The sequence below is a fragment of the Papilio xuthus genome, unplaced genomic scaffold (genome assembly GCF_000836235.2).
Source record: "Papilio xuthus unplaced genomic scaffold, Pxut_1.1 DF829758.1, whole genome shotgun sequence".
NCBI classification, from domain to species: Eukaryota; Metazoa; Arthropoda; class Insecta; order Lepidoptera; family Papilionidae; genus Papilio; species Papilio xuthus.
Window position 1 is genome coordinate 975,862 of NW_013528891.1, and position 23,607 is coordinate 999,468.

The 23,607-nt window shown below is 36.3% G+C and overlaps 1 protein-coding gene across 1 annotated transcript in view; it reads left to right on the forward strand.

Annotated features, from left to right (window-relative positions):
* Positions 1–23,607, forward strand: part of shot (dystonin-like protein short stop) — a 151,978-nt gene that overhangs the window by 45,336 nt on the left and 83,035 nt on the right. Inside the window, exons 5-20 of the mRNA XM_013314165.1 lie at positions 7,589–7,782; positions 8,325–8,410; positions 11,259–11,446; positions 11,896–12,027; positions 12,313–12,482; positions 12,924–13,145; positions 13,589–13,793; positions 14,079–14,183; positions 14,611–14,729; positions 15,186–15,330; positions 15,945–16,061; positions 16,562–16,686; positions 16,991–17,219; positions 17,565–17,744; positions 18,994–19,086; positions 19,564–19,738. Of these exons, the coding sequence (XP_013169619.1) occupies positions 7,589–7,782; positions 8,325–8,410; positions 11,259–11,446; positions 11,896–12,027; positions 12,313–12,482; positions 12,924–13,145; positions 13,589–13,793; positions 14,079–14,183; positions 14,611–14,729; positions 15,186–15,330; positions 15,945–16,061; positions 16,562–16,686; positions 16,991–17,219; positions 17,565–17,744; positions 18,994–19,086; positions 19,564–19,738 (2,485 nt within the window). The remainder of the gene's footprint in view (positions 1–7,588; positions 7,783–8,324; positions 8,411–11,258; positions 11,447–11,895; positions 12,028–12,312; positions 12,483–12,923; positions 13,146–13,588; positions 13,794–14,078; positions 14,184–14,610; positions 14,730–15,185; positions 15,331–15,944; positions 16,062–16,561; positions 16,687–16,990; positions 17,220–17,564; positions 17,745–18,993; positions 19,087–19,563; positions 19,739–23,607) is intronic.

The following is a 23,607-nucleotide window of genomic DNA, read 5'->3' on the forward strand; positions in this document are numbered from 1 at the left end:
CCTTATGTTAGGGTAGGCTCTGAGCCCCTCGGTGGGGACTTATAGTGAGCTGATGATGATGATGATGGAATCGCTTCGAAGCGAATGCACTTTGTCTAACCCTACATACTAGAAAACACGAAAAATGTTCTAACTAGCCGATTGACTCTATCTGCGCGGAATTAAAAATAATCTTAATTAGTACCTAGTCTATAAGTTCTTCCATATTATGTTCTACATCTATGCCAAATTTCAGCGACATCCATGCAGCCGTTTTGGAGATACCTTCTAACTAATATCTATCCATCCATACAAATATTTATTTGCAAAAAATTTTGATTTATATTATCTATTATGTATTAAAATCAATATTTAAGTAAATAACATAATAGAAATATGAGAAATAGTTATTAATGTGAATTGTAAACGTGAATTCAATATTATGAGACAGTTTCATTGTGAGGGACGAAAGAATGCAAACTTTCTTGTTTCCAGTCTTCAATTATCCAATCATCTTCATAACATTTCAAATAGAAACATATTTTCAAATATTGTATTCAAATTTAAAACTCTAATAAATTACATTCAATGGAAAAGAGAAATTATAACAGATCTATCTAAATAATATTACTTTTATAAGTCTGTAATCACTGACTTAATAAAATCAAACATTAAATTATTCAAACTTTCGTGAGACATTATACTAATCTGATATATAAACTCGGCTAAACACTCACGTATATACCTCCGGTGGCGGCACCGACTAGTTTCGAGCCCATCGGCTCACTCACTCGTGAGCGACGGGCCGCGTCCACGAAATAATACCAGTACCACTCATCCTGATGAAGGGCCCCCGATGGGCTCGAAACTAGTCGGTGCCGCCACCGGACGTATATACGTGAGTGTTTAGCCGTGTTTATATATCAGTTTGAAATCAAACATGTCTGTATCAACAATTTTAACACTGACATGTGCCAAAGAAATCCATTGACAATAAATAACAATGTCAATCAGGAACATGCATGAATGTAATTTCACTTTAACATTAAATTCAAATAAACTCACTTAACAACCTAATTGTTAATGTAATAAAATAAAGAAAATCATTTCGACTTAAAACACCTTTAAAGTTTGTTAGAAGGTATCTCCAGAAAGGCTGCATAGATCTCGATGAAATGTGGCATAGAAAAACATACTCCGCTGGCGCATCGACCCAAAGTGGGTCTTGGCCTCCGACACAAGAGATCGCCAAAGTCGTCTCTCTTGCGCCTTCTCCTGCCAGTCCATCGCTTGTAGCTCCCGCAGAATAGAATAGTATATTTAGAAGAACATAATCTGGATGAATACATAAGCTACTAAGTTTTTTTTAATTCCACGCGGACAGAGTCGCGGGAGAGAGATAAAGACAATATTTAAAATTTCTTTCTCCTTGAAAGATATTTATTATAGTATTTTTCAATCTAGATGTTACTCATGTTCATCATTTTATCATATCAATTTATCATTAAGCTTATGACGCTCGTAACAAATTTAAATTCAAGCAATGGAACACCATTTCCTTTTACATCAGTCCATTTCAATTTTGGATTGACATTCGATTTAATTCACTTTCCATATCGAGTTAGTACATCTTTAATCCGTATTCGATGTAAAACTTTGACTACTGAAAAATGGACTAGGCAGAAGCCGTTACTCTTAAGAAACTCTGCCACTTTAACACAATAACACAAGTGCATGTCATGCTGATACTGAAAATTGTTACGTCTTTCTTTAAAAAAAAAACGAGCACACAAGTAAGCAAGGATAGAAGTTATTTGTTTGTTATTTGAAAAGTGGAATGTGTGCTATCTTGTTTGGTCCTGTCTTTTAAAAATCAAAGATCTTGATTCCATTTCTAATAGATGCAACTGTTATTGATAATCGTTCAAATTTATATCAGTTTTTTATATCTTGATTTTTAAATTACTTTTGCGCTTTTTTGTCTTTTAATTTTTTTTTTGGTACAATATTCACCGACATTAATCGCCCAGCGGGAGACTTAGTACAGTTGATGCTAAGAATTCGTTCACTGTTGGTAACGCTTTTGTTTTGCAAAACGCAAAGAAAACAAACCAGGAAAATCCATATCAGTCATAGCTTAGAAAATGTAAAATCATTCCTAAGTTACAACTAGGAATTGTGATCTTTCGACTGATCTTTTGGTCTTATGTTTTGAATTATATTGCAAAGATTGTATGTTTTCCAAATCAATACGACTTAAGGTCAAGAAGCCAGAATACCATTTCTTTAAAGGCAGGCAACGCATCTGGAGTTCCTCTGGTGTTGCAGATGTCAATAGGTCTCGTTGATCACCGCGGTGTTCCCGTCGCTCGTTTGCCCCTTCTCTTATAAAAATTATATTTTATGGTTTTGTACGTCCAAGTGAGACTCGGAATTCTAACCGGCTACTATATTACTAGACGTCATATAAGATAATTTAAAATGTAATTTGCTTAGCAATTATATTGCTATAAAAACATTTTATTATATAATCTATACGAGGTTAGCTTCATTAATGTGTGCGCAGTTATATTTAAGATGTAAAAACAGATTAACTATTGTCTATAACTTTATCCGCGTGAAATTTAAAAAAAAACTTAGTGACCTATGCCTTCTTCCAGACTGTAGATCCGTTCAGTCGCTCTCGTTACAAACATTGATTCATCTTACTAATATTATAAATGTGAATGTTTGGATGTAAGAATAGATAGATGGATGTTTTATTAATGCCACACGGATGGATTCGACAGCAACTCTAATCCTATCTTTAGCATTTACTATATTACTAGCTGCCGACCGCGACTCCCTCCGCGCTAAATTAAAATAAAAGGTTAATAAGTAGCCTATGTGTTCTTCCAGACTATGTTCTACATCTATGACAAATTTCAGCGAGGTCCGTTCAGCCATTCGGGAGATACCTTCAAACAAACATCCATCTATCAAAACTTTCGCATTTGTAATATTAGTTAGAATTAAGAAGTAGTAAGATTAGTAAGAAGTGAGAAATGTTATAAGATAATTCGTCTTAAAGTATCGTAAAAAATTAGTATTAAGTTCGAATGTCTCAAGCCTTTGTGCTCCATCTAATGATACCTCACCGCATGTCCGTTCCATATTTCACCAGCAAACCGTCTTACTATTGTCCGATTTGTTTCTTTTTTTATCATAACGACCGCAGACTGCAAGTTATGTTTACTATTAACAATTGTTATTTTAGACTTTATTACCAAAGCATCTTTTGGTGTTACGGTTTGTGGGACTGCATTTTTATTTTTGTGAATACCCAGAGCGTGACTTCGCCGTTTCATTAAGTCAACGGCCTAACTCTGATAATGCTCCACTTACATTTAATTTCCACTTAAAAGCTTTTAAAGATTATTAAATGGGGATTATCAAGAAATATGTTGTACTACCAGTCGCCCGTACCTCCGTCCGCGCGGAATTAAAAAAAATAATAATTAGTAACTTCTGTGTTCTTCTAGACTATGTTCTACATCTGTGCCACATTTTATCGAGATCTGTTGAGCCGTTCCGGAGATACCTTCAAACATCCATCCATCCATCCGTCTGATACGCAATTATAATATTAGTAAGATTAGTAAGGCTAGCAGTTGCCCGCGACTTTGTAACGATTTTCATACCTTCAAATATAAATGTTGAAGCAAAATAAACATCCGTCCAAACTAATCGGATGACCGAGAAAGAATAATAAAGTTTTTGTGTAAAACGAACGGGCTCTTTAATAGGTGCATAAGAATTTTGACAGGCAAATAAAATAAAAAAGCATTTCGTCTACAGTTTGCAGTAAACAATATCACGCTAGATGTAAAGATTGGTTCTGCTCGTATTTGAAATTTTGTGTAGCTAAGCGGACTTGAGTTGCTTTTTAACTACTAAAATCTATATGCTATAACTTTTGCCTGCGACTTTGGCCGAGCAGAATTAAAAACTTACCAAGTAGCCTATGTTCGTTAGAAGATACGTTGAGCTTTGCTCATTTATAATATAAGTATGATTTCTGATCTTGAATACCTTAGTTACAGATTAATTATGTTTTGACCTTAAAAAAGTCGACTTAGTACACGTCTTACAACGCTAGTAGCAAGAAAGTCGTTCACAACAACAGCAAAGTCGTTCACGAATCGCTAGTAGCTTCACAAGGTCAATAAACTCAAAACAAATATTCTTGAAGGTCTATAAATTCCGTGAGAAGTAAAGATATAAGTGAGCTAAGTAAAGGCCCTGACATCGTGCGGATGACATCATGGATTCCTTAGCCTCGCCCACGCTCGACAAATGTTGGCTATTGGTCAAGCACTATTCCAACCTTATGACAAACAACTTACGGACCAAGCTTAGCGTATAACTTTTTATAAGATTTATCTTAATACAATGAAAGTCTGCTTTTATTATCGACCTTATTAAGTCATGTTTAAACTTTGGTCTAAATTCGACCTTACTTCACTTAAATATTAATAATATTATAAATGTGAATGTTTGGATGAATGGATGGATGTTTGTTAGAAGGTATTTGGTGTACGGTTCAACGGATGTCGATGAAATTTGTGACAGACGTAGAACGTAGTCTGAAAGAACATATAAGCTTCTTACTAAGTTTTTTAATTCCGCGCGTACGGATGACGATATCTATATTTTTGAACTAAAAGATAGGGACGTCGATATGTTTCTAGACGTGTTTTCGACTGTGGAAACTTCTGCTTAGAATACTAAGTCTTTTAATGAAATATAACCAAAATCAGATAATATTTATTGAGAGAACAAGGCACAAGAACGACAATAGTTCACTGAGCTGACTGCCAACCTCCATTAAATAGAGAGGCACTTGAGAGAGAGAGAGAGAAAGAATGAGAGGGTTACCGCGGAAACAAGCCTTAGTTTTAAGCAAGTGATAAGTAATCAATATTCTAAGTCTAAGTTTATATGAAACTAGGTTAAAATCCGGATATATCCAGTGTTGACAACATTAACACTTGTGGATGGCTTTATGCAAAACACATCCTACACTAACAAATTATATTCCACCTACGATGTAAATTGTATTATAAAAAAAATACAAAAAAATATGCTTAAAAATGCATACCACAACCTACATGTTATTATGATATTATCTTAAAGATCTGGGCAATGACCTAGAATTAATCTTACGAGTTTATTACTAAGTAATGTAAGCGTTGGTTTCTACCAAAATTTCTATATGAAAACATATCGTCATCCCTGTCTGTCTACACTGGTTGATTCTTTTCATTACGAATTTCAATTGGAGTGAATGAGTAAACGAGTGAAGTTTTTCTTTTTAATATATTTAATCAAACTTATAAAACGGCCAGTATTAGACAAAGGCAGCCATATTTAAAACTTAAATGTCTCGTTCATATTTTGGAAGTTTTGAATTTCGAAATGCTTCAGATCGATAGATTACCGTTAATTAAACCATCCTAAGTGATTCCTTAATTACTCTGACCGTGATATGGTATAAAATCTATCTCTTATGATACTTCGTACTAACTTTAATTGAAGCTATATTTTGTATCGAGATTATAAGAGTCGTTCAAAGTCGCTTGCTTCTTGTTAATAGTCGAACAAATTAATTTATCATTCATTGATGTTACAGGATAAATAATGAGCGGCGTCCTTTGTAGTTTGTCCTTTCGTCTTCCTTTGATGTGTAGCCTTTTGTAGTAGCCGCATTACTCAACATCTTGGTAACAAGTGACTAAGTTTCATTCACTGTAACCAAAAGGATAACTTAACTAACGTTACGTTTAGTAATATTTCGTTACATGAAAGAGATGGCATATTAATAGTTAGGAAGAAAGAAGGAAAAAGACACGTTGAAAAGTTTAAATAAAGCGAATTTTTAAAGATTTTTTTATAAAATGTCTTTGAAATGGATTTAATATAATAAAAGTTAACTAAAAATGTTTCGCAACTTTTTACAAGACATTGATTATTCACAGCAAACGTCATAGGCGGAGTTTGCATTTCCTCATAGATGCCAAGCTATTCTTGGACCTGGATACCAGCCAGTCTGGGCTAATGACCTAACAACGAATTCCCACCTCATGTCTAGATAAATAGGTTAACTTTAGCTGGTGAAGAAAGTTCAAATAAATTAAAGTCATGTAAAAGAAATATTATTAACTAGCTGTCGCCCGCGACTCCGTCTGCGCGATATTAAAAACTTCATTAGTAACGTATGTGTTATTCCAGATCATGTTCTAAATCTATGTCAAATTTCAGCGAGATCTATACAGTCCTTCTGGAGATACTTTCTAACAAACGTCCATCTAAACATTCGCATTTATAATATTAGTAAGAAGTAAGATTAGGTAATTCAAAGATATGTGTGAAGTCAACCAACCCGCACTTGGCCAGCGTGGTTGACTATGACCTAGTCACCCTTAACTTAGGGTAGGCTCCAAATCCCTCGGCGGGGACGTATAGTGAGCTGATGATGATGATAAAGATTAGGTATACACCTACCTCCGAACCTCTACTACGGGAGGTTCTACTACAAATCTCATAACGTTTATTAAAAAAAACCACTGAAATTGGTTGTCTTTGAAACTAATGTAATTACTCACAGCAATAGTCGACCATTACTTTCTTCGTATTACCTTTTAACTTCTTTATTAAAGATTCTTAAAAGTATAAAATTATGATTCATATAAATAAAAGCGTAATCGCTTCTATTGAAATTATTTATGATCAAGGCAAGTCGTTAATATAATTTTAATTTTAGTCCATCACGATTTATTTGATTGACACCTTATAAATATTCTAGTAGACAAGTAGTCAAAAATAAATTTGTACCCAAAGTGATTCAATAGGTAACCTTCGGATATGGCTCATGGAATATAATCACAGATAGATGAAAAGGATCATCATCATCAGCTCACTATACGTCTCCACTAAGTTAGCTTACCCTAAGTTCGGGGTGACAAGGCCATAGTCAATAACGTTAGCCCAGTGCTGGTTGTTAAAGGGGTTTAGGTTACAAGTATCGCTTTTCGGATGTCGTAATCGGCACTAAACAGAGAAATCGCCACATCGCTAACAACGCTAATCGATTACAACCGCTTTATTTACATTTTTGTGTTGCTTAATTTTACCCGTAGTTTACGCGCTCTACATTGTTTTGTATTAATACAATACAATAAAAGTTACATTTATCTTAGTAATCAAACAGATTCCAAAAAAAATGTGTAATTAATTGGGCAAAATTTTGCTATTTTATAAATTTGCGAAATGATTTAATCACTAAACAAGTTATAAGATTTTCCTCATTAACACGTTAGCTGCCGTGTCGGACTATGTGTCCGACAAGCCATACTTCCATTCAACACCTCGCTGTGGCTTTTAATCTAATTGTTTTATACAGCGTGACCCGCATGGTCAAACGGTTTTGGAAAAAAAAAAAAAAAAATTTTCAAAAATCATTCTGGCAGCTAACGTGTTAACCTTAATAGTTTGACATGTGATGTCCCTAAAAAAGTTAAAGAAATTATGAATCTTAGTATTAATAATCTAATGTTAATTATCTTTCCAGATATCGGATATCGTAGTGGGCCAAGAGGCGAATGTGACCGCGCGCGAGGCCTTGCTGAGCTGGGCCAGGCGCTCCACAGCCAAGTACCCAGGCGTGCGCGTCACAGATTTCACGTCTTCCTGGCGCGACGGTCTCGCGTTCAATGCGCTCATACATAGGAACCGCCCCGACCTTATAGACTGGCGTAATATCAGGTAAAAACACAATATACTGATTTATACCTTATTGTCCAAGATCCCGTAGCTCCTAGACTGTACAAAGGTTTCAGCATATTCCCCTATTAGAGATGATAAAGGGGAAGATCTGGTGTTCCTCATGGCCTAAGATCCAATTGTCAATATGACATAATCTACCATCAGCTCACTATACGTACCCACTGAGGAGCTCGGAGCCTACCCTAAGTTAAAGACTAGGTCATAGTCAACCACGCTAGCCTAGTGCGGATTGGTTGACTTCACACATATCTTTGAATTTCTTCTCAGATATTTGCAGTATCACGATGTTTTCCTTCACCGTAAGAACCTCAGATAAATGTACATATGTAAATCGAAAAATACATTGGTACATGGCGGGATTCGAACTCAGGACTTGCAGATTGCAAATCAAGTGCTTGACCCCTGAGCCACCGACGCTCAATATGATCAATTTTGTAATCAAGCTTGAAACAAATGACAAACATTTAGTAAGGTATGGCTTATACTACTTAAAATTCTCTAATATTATGTTTCGTTTACAGGTCGAGGCAGGTCCGCGAGCGTTTGGAGACGGCCTTCCATGTTGTTGAGAAGGAGTATGGAGTCACTAGATTATTAGACCCAGAAGGTAAATAATAATTCTTTACTTCAATATTTCGTTTATAATTCAGTCATAAACAATCTATATAATACTAGCTGTTGCCCGCGACTCTGTCCTCGTGGATGTATAAAAAAAGAATTAATAATATCCTATGTCCGTCTCCTGACTCTAAGCTACCTCCTCACCAATTTTCAGGCATATCGGTAAAGCCGTTCTTGAGTTATTAATAATGTAACTAACGCGACTTTCTTTTATAAAAATCAATTGATGTTCGTTAGTCTCGCTAAAACTCGAGAACGGTTGAATGGATTTTATCTTGGTCTTGAAATATTTATGTAGGTTTAGGGAAGGTTTAAAAGGTGAGAAAAATTCGAATAATTGCCGGGAACTAATTAAGTTTTTTTTTCATTCCACGTGGACGGAATCGCAGGCGACAGCTAGTACATAATAAATATGTTTTCGTATAAAGTGAACTCGCCAGATGAATCGGTACTACAACACAAAGATAATTTTATGAGATTGCATTCAAACCGACGTATTTAAAAAGTTGTTTCATTCAACCAGCCATAAGTTATCAAGCTGGAAATGATTAAGCAAGGACTTCCAGTTGCCACAGAATTACGCAAAAATAACAACATGTTTACACTTTAAATAGTCAAAGAAACGAGGTACACATTGCTGTACACATAAAGTAATTTAAAAAAGTACCTCGTGTACTTTTTCAAAATGAAAAAAACGAGCATACTATAGACATGAAGATTTATGAATTTATAAGTAATTTTATCACATCTATTCCATTATTATCTTACTTCTTACAAATATTATTAATGCGCATGTTTAGATGGATGGATGTTTGAAGGTATCTCCGCAACGCCTCAACGGATCTTGATGAAATTTGGTATAGATGTAGAGCAGTATTTCCCAAAGTGTGCGATAACGCCCCCTTGTGGGTGCTGCAGGTCTCAAGTTGCGGGTTATAGTCAAAGTTTCGTTTAGAATTCTCCGTTAATATACATATATAGTTCACAATAATTAATTAATTTAATTTGAAGTTATAGTGCTTTTTAAATATGTGAAAATATGGGGGCGCTAAAAAAATATTTATTCTCAAAGTGAGCAGTAGACAAAATAAGCTTGGGAACCACTGATGTAGAGCATAGTCTGAAGGACACATAGGCTACTCACATTTTTTTTTAATTCTGCGCAGAGTCGCGGACAACAGCTTTTCAGTTATTCAAAAGTCGATTTTATATGTTTTTATATGGGATGTTCAAATTCACACATTAAAAAAAAACTAAAATGGGCCTCTAAGCTTTGAAAGCCTATCATTTTCTATCCGATAATATAGCCAGCACTTGTTATTCGTCACGCATCGATTACGAGACATCGAGTCTTTGTTTTAACCGATTCGATGCGCTAACGAATTATCTTGTTTTATCGAGCGTATCGATTTTTTTTAGATATAAACGATTCTGAGTGAAATTCGCTACACGACAGATATGTAACATTTCAAAATAAACGATACAAAAGTTTTGTTTATAAACAAATATACCTTCTTTTTAACTAGATAAATAAGTATTTTATGCAATGACGAACCCTGTTATGTATCCCAAAGAATTTAGGAATACTAGGTATTAAGAAAAACTTAATTAGTAGCCTATGCAGCCTTCCAGGCTATGTTCTACATCTATGCCAAATCTCATCGACATCCATACAGCCGTTCTGAAGATACACACATCCATTTATCCAAACATTCGCATTTATAATATTAGTATTATTAAAAATTTTAATTGCTCCAAAAACTAAACTTAAGTACCAAACAGCTCTCGAAAAATCTAATCTATCTTTAAGAAACAATTTAATATTTTTTTTATTCTCTTTCATACGTAATTGTCGGATAGATTTCAAGGATCGCATATTGATTTCTATCATCATTAGAACAAAGTCAGTAATGCACCTGTCCCGACATTCAATTGTTTCCTATTGCTTAATGCATATAGTCTGGTGCCGTTTTATGATCCATTGTTCCTTGACTTATACCTACACTGAAATACACCAATTATAATTATGTACTACAAAGAGCTAATAATAATTAAGCAAGTAATTTTAGTCGGGTCTTAATCTTACTAATATTATAAATGCGAATGTTTGTATGGATGGATGTTTATTAGAAGATATCTACAGAACGGCTGCATAGGTATTGATGAAAATTGGCATATATGTAGTGCGAAGTCGCGGGCAACAACTAGTATTTGTATAGTTCAAGTATGAAAGTTTATATACAAGTCTATATAAGTTTAACTAAATGCGTTTCAAACTGCATTCGCGGTAATTCTTGCAATGTCGCTTATCGTGACATCAAAGCGGTCTCCTTTCCGAGGCAACTGTTATTATTCACGCTACCTATGTATGTATGACTCATTGATGTGTACTGTATTTGTATAGTAGCGATCGCCCGCGACTTCGTCAGCGTGTAATATTTGCCTATAATACGTATGGATCAGCTTCAGTCCAACAGATTCGGAGATTAGTTGAAAGAACGCGATGTTTCGCATAGACAGACAGACAACAAATTTTTAAGATCGATTTTCCTTTATCAGCAACAATTTGTATTACATAGAAACTACAACTTTATTACTATACTAGCTGTCGCTTGCGACTCCGTCCGCGAGGATTAAAAAAAAATAATTGTATCCTATGTGCTCTTCCAGGCGATATCAATAAGATCCTTACAGCCATTCTGGAGATACCTTTAAACATCCATCTATCTAAACTTTCGAATTTATGATATTAGTAAGATGTATCAGTCAACCTGGATTTATTATTTAGGCATAACCTAAATCATTTTAAAATAATCGTATACTTTTTATTCCAGATGTGGACACACACGAACCTGACGAGAAGTCCCTCATAACATACATCTCATCTCTCTACGAGACATTCCCCGAGCCGCCCGCAGTGCACCCGCTGTTTGACGCGGAGTCACAGAGGCGCGCCGCCGCGTACACCGAGCAGGCAGCCGCACACCGCGCCTGGCTACACGAGAAGTGCTCGCTCATGCAGGTCGGTGTAATAGACGGATATAGTTCCATCCAAGAAACTTTCAGTATGTCTGAATATGAAAAACTTCAAGGTCAACATGGTATAAGAAAATAATGAGATTGAATGAAGCATGTATGGATTGTCTGTAAGAGGATATGCGTAAGAAAGGAGTGACCTCTTTTTGGCGTCGGGACAAATCTTTCAAAGTTTCTTGTGTCTTAGGGGGCACCGCAGGCGTCTCTTTAAATCTGACTCTGGAGTCCCCTTTTGTCCGGTGCCCTGAGCGATGGCAGCAGCATACCCTAGCTTAAGGCTGTTACTGGGAGTTAATTCACTAATATTGTACCCACTCTCCGTAAATAAATAAACGTAAAAAAGGCTGTGTAGATGATTGAAAACCTCCATTCTGTAAAGACTTAAGTACGATTTAATGTAGGTTTAAAGGAACAGAATAGTATATATATTTACAGGACCGAGCTTTCCCGTCTACATTGATCGAGATGAAGAAACTGCTGAGCGAGAGCACACGCTTCCGCAATGAGGAAGTGCCGCTGCGGCAGCGCGAGAAGCAGAAACTCTTCCACCAGTACCGCGACCTCGAGGTAACACTTCTACTAGATTCCCTACCAAAACATAGCCAGTAGGCTGTCTTGTTAGCTATTCCCATGACTAGATATTAATCTAGTCATGGGAATCGCCAGTCGAAGATCTAGACTAAGTCTTGAAGGGAGAAGTTCCTCCCTACCCTTTTTTTCTTCTGGCAATGTGACTGCTAGCAGCTATTTTATTATTTCAAAAAGAACTACATCCATAAACAAAGAAGAGATTACTGGTACTGGCTTTTTGGAAGATGTATTAGCATAATATGTTGTATTGTATTTGTGCAGAAATACTTCGAGTGCGTGGGCGAGTGCGAGGTGGAGGCGACGCTGCGGCCGGACGCGCTGGAGCAGGCCTGGGCGCGGCTGCTGATGGCGCAGCAGGAGCGCGAGAGAGACCTCGCTGATGAGATCCGTCGCCTTGAACGGCTGCAGCGTCTCGCTGAGAAACTGCACAGGTATCACAAACTGTTTTCAATATACAACATCTAATATTATAAATGCGAATGTTTAGATGGATGTGTGTTTGAAGGTATTTCCGAAACAGCTTAATGGACCTCACTGAGATTTATCATGTAAAACATAGTCTGGAAGAACACATAGGCTACAGTTTTTTTTTAATTCGGCCTATATTAAGTCGCGGGCAACAGCTAGTGTTTAATATATGAAAAATTTTTGAACAAAAATTCAAGAATAGCTAAACCAATTTGGCTGTAAATTAATGGGAGAACTTAGAACCAAGACACGGACATACGATACAATTTTTTATCCCCTTTTCTTTCTTTAATTCCACGCGGACGGAGTCGCTGGCTAAAGCTTTTTTATCTTTTTATATATGAATAAAAAGACAGTGAAAACGCACTTTAATAAAGCTACATTTCTACTATTTGTCATTCCAGAGACATAAAGCAGACAGAATCAGGACTGGAGAACGTAGAACGTCATATAGAGTCAGAGATCCGTCGTGTGGAGCGCGGCGTGCACCCTGCTGAAGCCAAGCTGGCGGCCGAGCAGATAGAACAGGAGCTGCGAGCTATGGAGCACGCCATACAGGAGATGTTCCACGACTGTCACGCCTTGCGCGACGGACGGTACCCTCAGGCCACGGAACTGCATCGACGGTCAGTACTAGTGCCTACAATACAATATAATGCAATATTGCCATCATCATCATCATCATCAGCTCACTATACGTCCCTACTGAGCGGCTCGGAGCCTACCCTAAGTTAAGGGTGATTAGGCCATAGTCAACCACGCTGGCCAAGTGCTATAGTTTGAACCAATTTAAAGTCAAATTATTCAAGATAAGTACATATATTAATAAAATTGTCAAATGTAAGCCGCAATTGCAGGTGAACTACACAGAAAGAATATTTCCCCTTCCTATACGTTCTCTTCCCCTTCCCATTCTTTCTTTAATAATAAATCCATACTTGCTAAATATATTTTTACCTATTTCTTGTTATTAAGTAGATGTATGAATATAGAAGTGAGAGAGGTAGGTCCGTGGTCTGTTTACCCCTTTACGTAACATGCGTGAGTTATATTTGACTTGTTTATCCAGAGTACAAGAAGTCCACGAGCGGTGGGTGAGCTGCCGACAGTCGTTCACCGGGCGGCTGGTGGCGCGCCTCTCCTCCGTGCGTCTGCCGGTGCAGCAGACCACCGTGCGCCGGGAGACACGCACCGTGCTCGAGACCAGGGTGCATGATGCTGACCCCACCTTCCAGCACTTGCATCAGGCCACCAAGTGGTGTAAGGACAGACTGGTAAGGATTCCATGAATTTTTTATTCAAGATTCCATTCGTGCGGAATTGGTAGACTATGTGTTCTTCCAGACTATGATCTATATGTATGCCAAATTTCATCGAGATCCGATCAGTGGTTCTGGTGATCCATCCATCTAAACATTCGCATTTATAACATTAGTAACATAAAAACAGTCACCTACTTTGAGAGTCAAAACTCTAAAAAAGTGTTCAAAGGAAAAAAATATTACTACCATTTTTAAAAAAAAATAATAATTTCAATGTTTTTTTTTAATTTTTAACAGAAAAAACTCCACGAATCGGAATACGGCTCCGACCTGCCCACAGTACAGCAAGAGCTCGACAAGCATCAGAGAGAGCACAAACAAATCGATCAGTTCCACTCTAAGGTAATTCAACATTTAAGTTTTTTATACAATAAGCTGGCAAATGTCCAAACGGCAGCATAAATTCGCCAAAATAGCGAAGCGACTGCCCATAGATATCCGCAATTGTAGATGCGTTGTTTACCTTTAATCGACGGATGAAGCATAGGAAGAGAATATCTCTTGTTCCTAGGCGTCCACTCCTCCGTCAAATCCATTTAAATTTCCCATCCTTTCTTTTTAAAAAAAAAGGGTGGCAAGGGAAGGAGGACTAAACTTAGGCCTACGGCACAAAATTGCATTAACGAAAGGCATATTTTATCAATAGGTCTGAATAATAAAATTAACACCAAAAATAATTTAAAAAAAAAGCTAAAGTTATAAAGATATTGTTCTATCTTTTCAAAGAGGAATTTTATTATCTCTGTGTACATCCTTATATTTGTTTCAGGTGGAGCAATGTGTACACAACAGATCAAACTTCAGCGGGGAAGAGCTAAATTTGTACAACCAACATTTGAGTCAGCTGCAGAAACTGTACGCTGAGCTGCTATCTACTAGTACTAAACGGTATATTATTTCTATTATAACACAAACACAGTTAAATCGACAGTTAAAATACTATTTGTTAATTAACTAGCCAATAAAATCAGACTGACTGTAAGCCAAACACAGTTACCTTTGTTTTCTGAAACCTGAATCTCTATATAAAACATCGTCATCCCTGTCTTCTTTGACAGAACAGAGATATATGTTTTAAACGGATATTTTGGTCTCAGAAACCCACGGCTAGGATAACGAGTGACATCTCACATGTAAAAACACAACACTCATGGGTTGACTTCACACATATCTTTGATCTTCTCAGATATGTGCAGCATCACGATGTTTTCCGTCACCGTGAGAACTTCGGATAAATGTACATATGGAAATTGCTTTACCTTTTAGTTAAAGACGTTCGTTTAGCAAAGTATTGGTCAATTGGTCCTTCGAGTCGGATTTAATAATATTGAAATATTTGTGCAGTATATCAGACCTGGACGCGCTGCAAGACTTCCTGCAGTCAGCGACGGCGGAGCTGAACTGGCTGAATGAGAAGGAGCAGGTGGAGCTGTCGCGAGACTGGGCGGACCCCCACATCAACCTGCCCGCGGTACAACATTACTATGAAGTACGTATATATACTATACAATATATTGTTCCTGTTTGCTCGTGAACATATAGACTAAGTTTTAGTAACACATGATTGAAGGTAGATTTTCTCCATCCAACAGACTTGTAACTCTGTGATAGTTTTTAGAATGATTTAAATACTAAGCTATTTATAATATTAACATCACATGTCCACGCTTATGAAAACTGTATATAATTCGTGCTTGCATAGATTATTCGCTATTATCCCCTAACCGAGCATATACAAAATTAAACAAAACGGCATGATAGTCATTGTGGGTGTGGCCTATCTCCAGTAGGGCGTGGCCTATATGTACCAAAGTATTATAAGCAATTTTATTTAGTAGATTTTTTAAATTATACTATTAAAAAGCATCTATTTCAAATAATTCAAATATTCCTTCCCTTTGTATATGCACGGTGGTTTGTTAATTCCTTGATTTAATGTTTACTTTCTTTTTTACGCAAGCATTCGTTTGGAGACGATAAAGAGGTTTGTTTCAAATTCACTGAACCTATTTTTGTATATGCCAGTGTTCATTCTGAAGCTCGTGGTTATGTTTTTGTATTTTGAACTTTGTAGCGTTTGTAATAGCGTTGTTTTTCGTACAGCAACTTATGTCTTCGTTGGAGAAGAGAGAGCTACAGTTCAGCAATGTGATAGACCGCGGAGAGGCTCTCATAGCTCAGCATCATCCTGCTACAAAGACAATTGAATCACATCTGCAGGTTCGTACATAAAAGTCTAGATTTTCAGATTTTCCTTACTACCGAACAGATTTATTAAATTTAAAAAAAAATACAGCAATCCGCTAAAAAGCTGTTGATTAAAAGTTCTAATTTTAGTTAATTTTTTTAAATATTAAGAAATTGTGTTTTTGTTTATCGCTGTAACTTAAAATTCGAAGTACAGTCAGCTGTACAAATATGTTAACATTTATAAAGCTTAAGAAACTTGTATAGGTATTCCGTTTTAAATATATATACGTACTTATCCGTCCATATACTTCATAATTACCTGTTATTGACTAAGAGATGCATTCGTATTTTTGGATAGGCTTATACGAATTTCTAGTTTTGTAGTTATAAAAATATTTTTGCAACTGTACAGCCTTTTAAAATAGTATTGTAAAGTAAATATTAATTTCAACATTGAAATCAAATATAATTACTATGTTTTATTATATTTTATTTGTACTTTTAAAAACGAATAACATAAAAATTCTTAGGTAATGCAATCTCAATGGGCGTGGGTTCTGCAACTGACGTTATGTTTAGAAACACATCTGAAACACACCACGCAGTATCATAACTTCTTTGAAGAGGTTAAAGAAGCAGAAAAATGGATACAAAAGTAAGTACATCTATAGAATAAGTCAGATTACTTAATTAAAAAAAAATTGCTTCTCATAATATGTACAAGGGTACAAAATAATATGTTTAAGTTACTTAGGATAGAAATTCACACATTAAAACTAAATGCAGATGTAATTTGTATGATTTAGTTATTTTCGTAACTCATTTACCGTTGGTTTCTAATACCCCAATCCCAAATTTTTGCCAAAACAGAGATAATATGATTTAGACGGTTATTTTGGTCTCAGAAATTCACGGTTAAGTAATTTATCATCAAATATTAACAAATTATATATTTTCAGACGTGAAGAAGCATTGAACTCAACATTTTCGCAATCCGAGTTCACATTAGACCAGGGTGAGCGGCTGCTGAAGGGCATGCAGGAGCTGAGGGAGGAGCTGAACGCGCACGGGGGCGTGGTCTCCCGCCTGGTGGAGGAGGCGCAGGAGATCCGCCCCGTGAAGCTGCGCCGGGCGCCCGTCACACGCCCGCTGCGGGCCGAGACTGTCTGCGCGTACAAACACGCTAATGTTTGTTTTTTATCTTACTTATATTGTTAATGCGAATGTTTAGATGGATGGATGGATGAATGTTTGTTTGAAGGCTGCATGAATCTGGCTAAAATTTGGCACTGATATAGAACATAATCTAGAAGGACACATAGCCTACTTATTAAGTTTTTTAATGCACGCAGACGGGGTCGTGGGCGATAGGTAGTATTGAAATAAATCCAAATTATATATGTGTTGTTGTTAGGTATGACCAATATTGTTTGTAATCGGCCTCATAGGTTACTTTCTGTGAATAAAATGTACTTTTCGCTAGTATTTATTCGTTTTGTAAGTATCTAATAAACTGTAATGTTTTTTTACCAGGTGGCAGTAGAGAAAGGTTCATCAGTGACAGTGGTAGACAACTCTGGTCGCGTGCGCTGGCGCGTGCGTGTGGGCGGGGCGGGCAGCGAGGCCGCGCTCCCCGCCGCAGTGCTGGCGCTACCGCCGCCATGTGCGGACGCCTTGCACGCTGCTGATGCACTGCGCACTGCTTACGATAGAGTTAGTATACACATGCATAAGTTTATACGCACACGTACACGTTCATACGCACGCATACTAAAGCCAAAATATACACGGTTTTAAAAACAAAAGCAGTCGTCAGAGCGAGACAAACATACTGTATTCCCATAAGTTTGTCTCGCTCTGAATCGACTGACGAACGTTATCCGTACGATTTCGAATTGTCTAAAAGAACCTTTAGGGTCCACTAAGACCAGGGTTAATACCAGAATAAATTTTGTATTACAAATAAAATTGAGCTTTAATGTAATTGAAATAAGGACTAATTTTACTTTTCGCGACATTTTACGTTTGCTTTTGATTTGATTAATTGATTACTCTCTCCGCCTTATGTGAAACAACTGAAAAAAAAACAGCCGCACTCGGAAACGTTAATTGATTACTAAACACTGAGTATGCGTGTTAAATATAAAATAGCACATTTTATTTTTTTCTCTTAATCATTGTAACAGTGGTAGAGCCCGCTTTAACATGTTCGCACGAATTGTCCCGGCTCACCCGGTGAAATACCACGACCATACAGAAGACACGCCTCAAGTGGAAGCTATTCCAACTACAGTCTGATGAGTGTGCGTCCCGGAGCCCTAATTTAGTCTTCTTTCCCTTCCCATCCTTTTTCTTATAAAGAAGGGCAGTGGAAGTGGACTTTCCGGATGAGAGGATGCATGTAAAGGGAAAACATTTTCTTTCTGCGCATCCTCCCCTCCGTGGATTAAATGTAGTCAACACATATGTAATTGCGTATGTCTATGGGCAACGGTCACTTCGCTATTTCAGCGATTTCAGGTGACCGCTCGCTCGTTTGCCATCTTATTATATAAAAAAACAATATTTATAAATAAGTAATTAATCTATATTCATATGTTATATTATTTTAACCTTTCCAACGTAATCAAAGTTTACTTGCATTGATAATGATTACATATCTTTATATATATAATTCTTCTGTGAGTGTGTATGTCACTGAACTTCTCTTAAACGACTGGAGCGATTTTGATGAAATTTTTTGTGTGTGTTCAAGGGGATGTGGGAATGGTTTAGATTCACAATTTTCATCAAATATTAACTTCATATTAATTTATTCAAATTAAAGACGTGTAGACAGGACAACGTCTGTCGGGTCCGCTTGTTGTTTATATAATATTGTGAATCCATTGCAATGTATATAACGTTGTACATACGTACAGATGTGTTTGTTAGTTTTATTATATTATTTATTATTATAAAGGTGATACAACTATGGCAGAGGAAACAACTCCGGATGCGACAGAATATGATCTTCGCGACTATCAAAGTTGTTAAAGGATGGGACTTCCCACAAGTAAGTAATACAATACTAGATTTACTGTGGGTTTCTGAGACCAAAATATCTGTATAAGACAAACTCTTTGACAAAAAAAAGGTGACAATATGTTTTAAACAGGGATTAGGACTTCAGAAACCTATGGTTGTAATACCTTGAGAAGTCAATTAGTGTAGACTTTTAATTCTAAATAAACATTAAGGGCCCCTTTGTGATTATTTAGCTATTCTGCGTATGCGGACTGACTGTATATGTTTTTTTTTTTTACATTTTGTCTTATAAAAATAGAAATAACGACAGTAGAAAGTTTATAAGATAACTAGCTGATAACTAACCGGTTGCAAAGAATAAAGACACTAAATTATTAGCCTATGTATTCCAGACTATGTTCTACATCTGTGCCTAATTTTACTAAGATCTATACAGTTTTGGAGATAAGTTCTAACATCCATCCATCCATACATTCAGCATTTATAAGTATTTATGTTGTTTCAGTTTGTCGCAATGGGTGCAGAACAACGTCAAGCGATACGTCGCGCACTGAACGAGGACGCGGAGAAGTTGCTGAGCGAGGGGGACGCTGCCGACCCACAACTGAGAAGACTGCGTCGTGAGATTGATGACGTCAACAGACTCTTTGATGACTTCGAGAGGAGGGCACGAGCTGAAGGTTTGTTTACTTTTAGATATGTTAGAAGTTAATTAAAACATACAAAATAACTTATAATAATAGCGAATTAAACACTTGTAATAATTAATTCAAATTAAAGATAAAACACTATTATTTCTCAATAAAATAGTGAACAGGAACAACAAACAAAATTGTATTTATACAAGACTAGTTGTCGCTCGCAACTCCGACCGCAATGAAAGAAAAAAAAACTTAATTAATCCCCGGCCATTATTCGATTTTTTTTCACCTTTTAAACCTTCCCTATACCTCCACGAACATTTCAAGACTAAGATAAGATAAATCCGTATAGCCATTCTCGAGTTTTAGCGAGACTAACGAACAGCAATTGATTTATATTAATTATAAATTATTTAATAAAGCTAATATAATCTTACTAATATTACAAATGTATGGATGGATGGATGGATAAACAGATGTTTGTTTGAAGATATCTCCAGAAGGACTGTATAGATCTCGATGAAATTTGTCATAGATGTAGAACATATTCTGGAATAACACATAGATTACTTATTAAGTTTTTTCATAATTTCGCAGACGAAGTCGCAGGCGACAGCTAGTGATAGTTCTATGAACTAAATCCTCATGATATCCAATCTTCCTTATTTCAACATTTAAATCATTAGGTTGAAAACATCAGAGTATTTAAAAAAGCATTAGTTGCAATTCCTAGATTCTAGATCCGTTTGCGTGCAGTTTTAAATGACTCGATCTACCTTTTTCTATCTTTGTTTTTCTCTCCACGCTACAATCTTATATGGAACGGTCGCTATAAATCTTTATATTAGCTTTCGCCCACGACTTAGTCTGCACGAAAATCAAAAAAAAAACTTATTAAGTAGGCTATGTGTTCTTCCAGATTATATTTTATATCTATGTTAAAATTTATGGAGATCCGTTGAGTCGTTCTGGAGTTACGTTCTAACAAACATCCATCCAAAAATTGGCCTTTATATTAGTAAGTAGCGTCGGTGGCTCAGGGGTCCAGCACTTGACTTGCAATCTGCAGGTCCTGAGTTCGAATCCCGCCATGTACCAATGTGTTTTTCGATTCCGATTTACATAAGTACATTTATCCAAAGTTCTTACGGTGAAGGAAAACATCGTGATGCTGCACATATCTGAGAAGAAATTCAAAGATATGTGTGAAGTCAACCCGCACTTGGCCAGCGTGGTTGACTACGGCCTTATCACCTAAATTAGGGTAGGCTCCGAGCCCCTCAGTGGGGACTTATAGTGAGCTGATGATGTTGATATTAGTAAGATACATAGTAAACGCTACAACCGACAGTAATAACAAATTGTATAGCAATTAAGAATTTAAAAAATTTCATTCGATTCATTGAACTAATTGAAAAATGAGTGTAACTGAATGTCGTGTGACCTCGTATTTAAAGTATTTCTCCTTCGATACAATTGTGTCCTTTTTAGGGTTCCTTACCTCATAGGAATAAAACGGAACCCTTATTGGATGACTTTATTGTCCGTCAGTCTGTCAAGACGGTCTTTCAAGCTGTAATTTATTTGTTTATAACATGCATGAAAATTAACAATGAATATATCTAAACCAGGCTTTCCCAAAGTGTGCGATAACGCCCCCTTGTGGGCGCTGCAGGTCTCAAGTTGCGGGTTATAGTTAAAGTTTCCTTTAGAATTCTCCGTTAATATACATATGTAGGTCACAATAATTAATTAATTTAATTTGAAGTTATAGTGGTTTTTAAATATTTGAAAATATGGGGGCGCAAAAAAAATATTTATTCTCAAAGTGGGCAGTACACAAAATAAGTTTGGGAACCACTGATCTAAACAATCAGTTAAACATGTTTTGTAAATAACTGATTTAGTGTTTATATTTTTTATAATATTATCAAAACTAACCGTCCCGTCTGTAGTAGCCCGAAAGTCCATCCGTGCGGAAATAAAAAAAACTTAATTAGTAGCCTATGTGTTCTTCCAGACTATTTTCTACATGTATGCAAAATTTCAGCAAGATCCGTTAAGCCTTTACGGAGATCAATCATCCATCTAAACATTCATCATCATCAGCTCACTATACGTCCCCACCGAGGAGCTCGGAGCCTACCCCAGGGGTAAACATTCGCATTTATAATATTAGTAAGACTAGAGATCGCCCGCGCAGACAAAAGTAGTATATATGCCTACATCAGCTATCTTCCCGTTACAGTCCCATCAAAATCGTTCCACCCGTTCCGAAGATTACCAGGAACAAATGCTTGCTAACAAACAGACAGACAAAAATTTTCAATATGGATTTTTCATTATCAGTAACACAAATACAGCATGTTCTCATAATATATTTTATTTCGGTAATACAGACTCTCCAAATTTATCAATTACTAGCTGTCGCCCGCGACTCCGTCCGTGCGGGTTTAAAAATAGATGTTGGCCGATTCTCAGACCTACTCAATATGCTCACAAAATTTCATGAGAATCGGTCAAGCCGTTTCGGAGGAGTATGGGAACGAAAATTGTGATACGAGAATTTTATATATAGATATATTTTAATCTTTAAATACAAATTTTGTATGACAATTACACATGCACGTGACAATTTAACAGTGGTAGAGCCCGCTTTAACATGTTCGCACGTATTGTCCCGGCTCGCCCGGTGAAATACCACGACCATACAGAAGACAGGCGTCAAGTGGAAGCTATTCCGCGTACAGTCTGATGAGTGTGCGTCCCGGAGGCCTAATTTAGTCCTCTTACCCTTCTCGCCGTTTTCTTATAAGGAAAGGATGGGAAGTGAAAGTGGACTTTTTGGATGAGAGGATGCATAGGAAGGGATAATATTTTCTTTCTATGCATCCTCTTCTCCGTCGATTAAAGGTAGGCAACGCATATGCAATTGCGTATGTCTATGGACAACGGTCACTTCGCTATTTCAGCGATTTCAGTTGGCCGCTCGCTCTTTTGCCGCCTTATGATATAAAAAAAATTACACGGGCATGTAAAGGTGTTTAAAACATTTTATCGCAGTTTCTTTCGTACATCTGTTCGGTAGTAACAACGTCTGTTGAAGCAAGTCCAATATTGGCTATAATGTCGTGATAGTTTATTTATAATTTGCAAATGTTATCGACTGTGAGATATGTTTACATCTATTGTTTATTGTATTTCATGAGTCAGAGAATTCCGATTCGTATGTTTAAGGGACTTGGCCTCCTGTGGGAACTTCGCAATTAGTCTTTCGTGGGCGGTAAGATGTAGCGTACGTCTTAGCGGTCAGTACGTTTTTATTTCGGAAAAGGTTTCGTGTCTAAAGAGTTTATATGGAACGTTTAAAATTCGATGTTCTTTTTTAAAATTTGAAATACGAAATAGTGTAGTGCGTATTGTATTTTATAGTTTTTTTTTTTACACAAAAATATTCCGATTTTCTATAAAATAAGATGAATCAGTTTTTTTCAAAATTTATTTATTTCTTAAATTTAATTTTTGACAAAAAATTTTACAAGTATTATGTAGCTTAAAAATATTTCAATATCACGAATCTACTTATAGATTTTTAAATTTTAATCTATTTACAAATAATTTCGTAAAATACATTTTAACTTTTTATAACTGTAGAAAGATATTAAAAACAATATATATATATGTTATATATAATAAACAATAGCTTAGAATAATCTCAAGAAGTTTATATTTAGCGAACATTCGAACAAATTCATATAATGATCGTGCGAAATCTTTATTTTCAAAACATACTGTATTCGCAATATAAACAAACTTTGAACTGAAAGTGTAGTCAGTATTGAACCTTATACTATTTAGAATAGAAGTGCATTCACTTTGGCAACTATGAAGAAGATAAAACGAATATT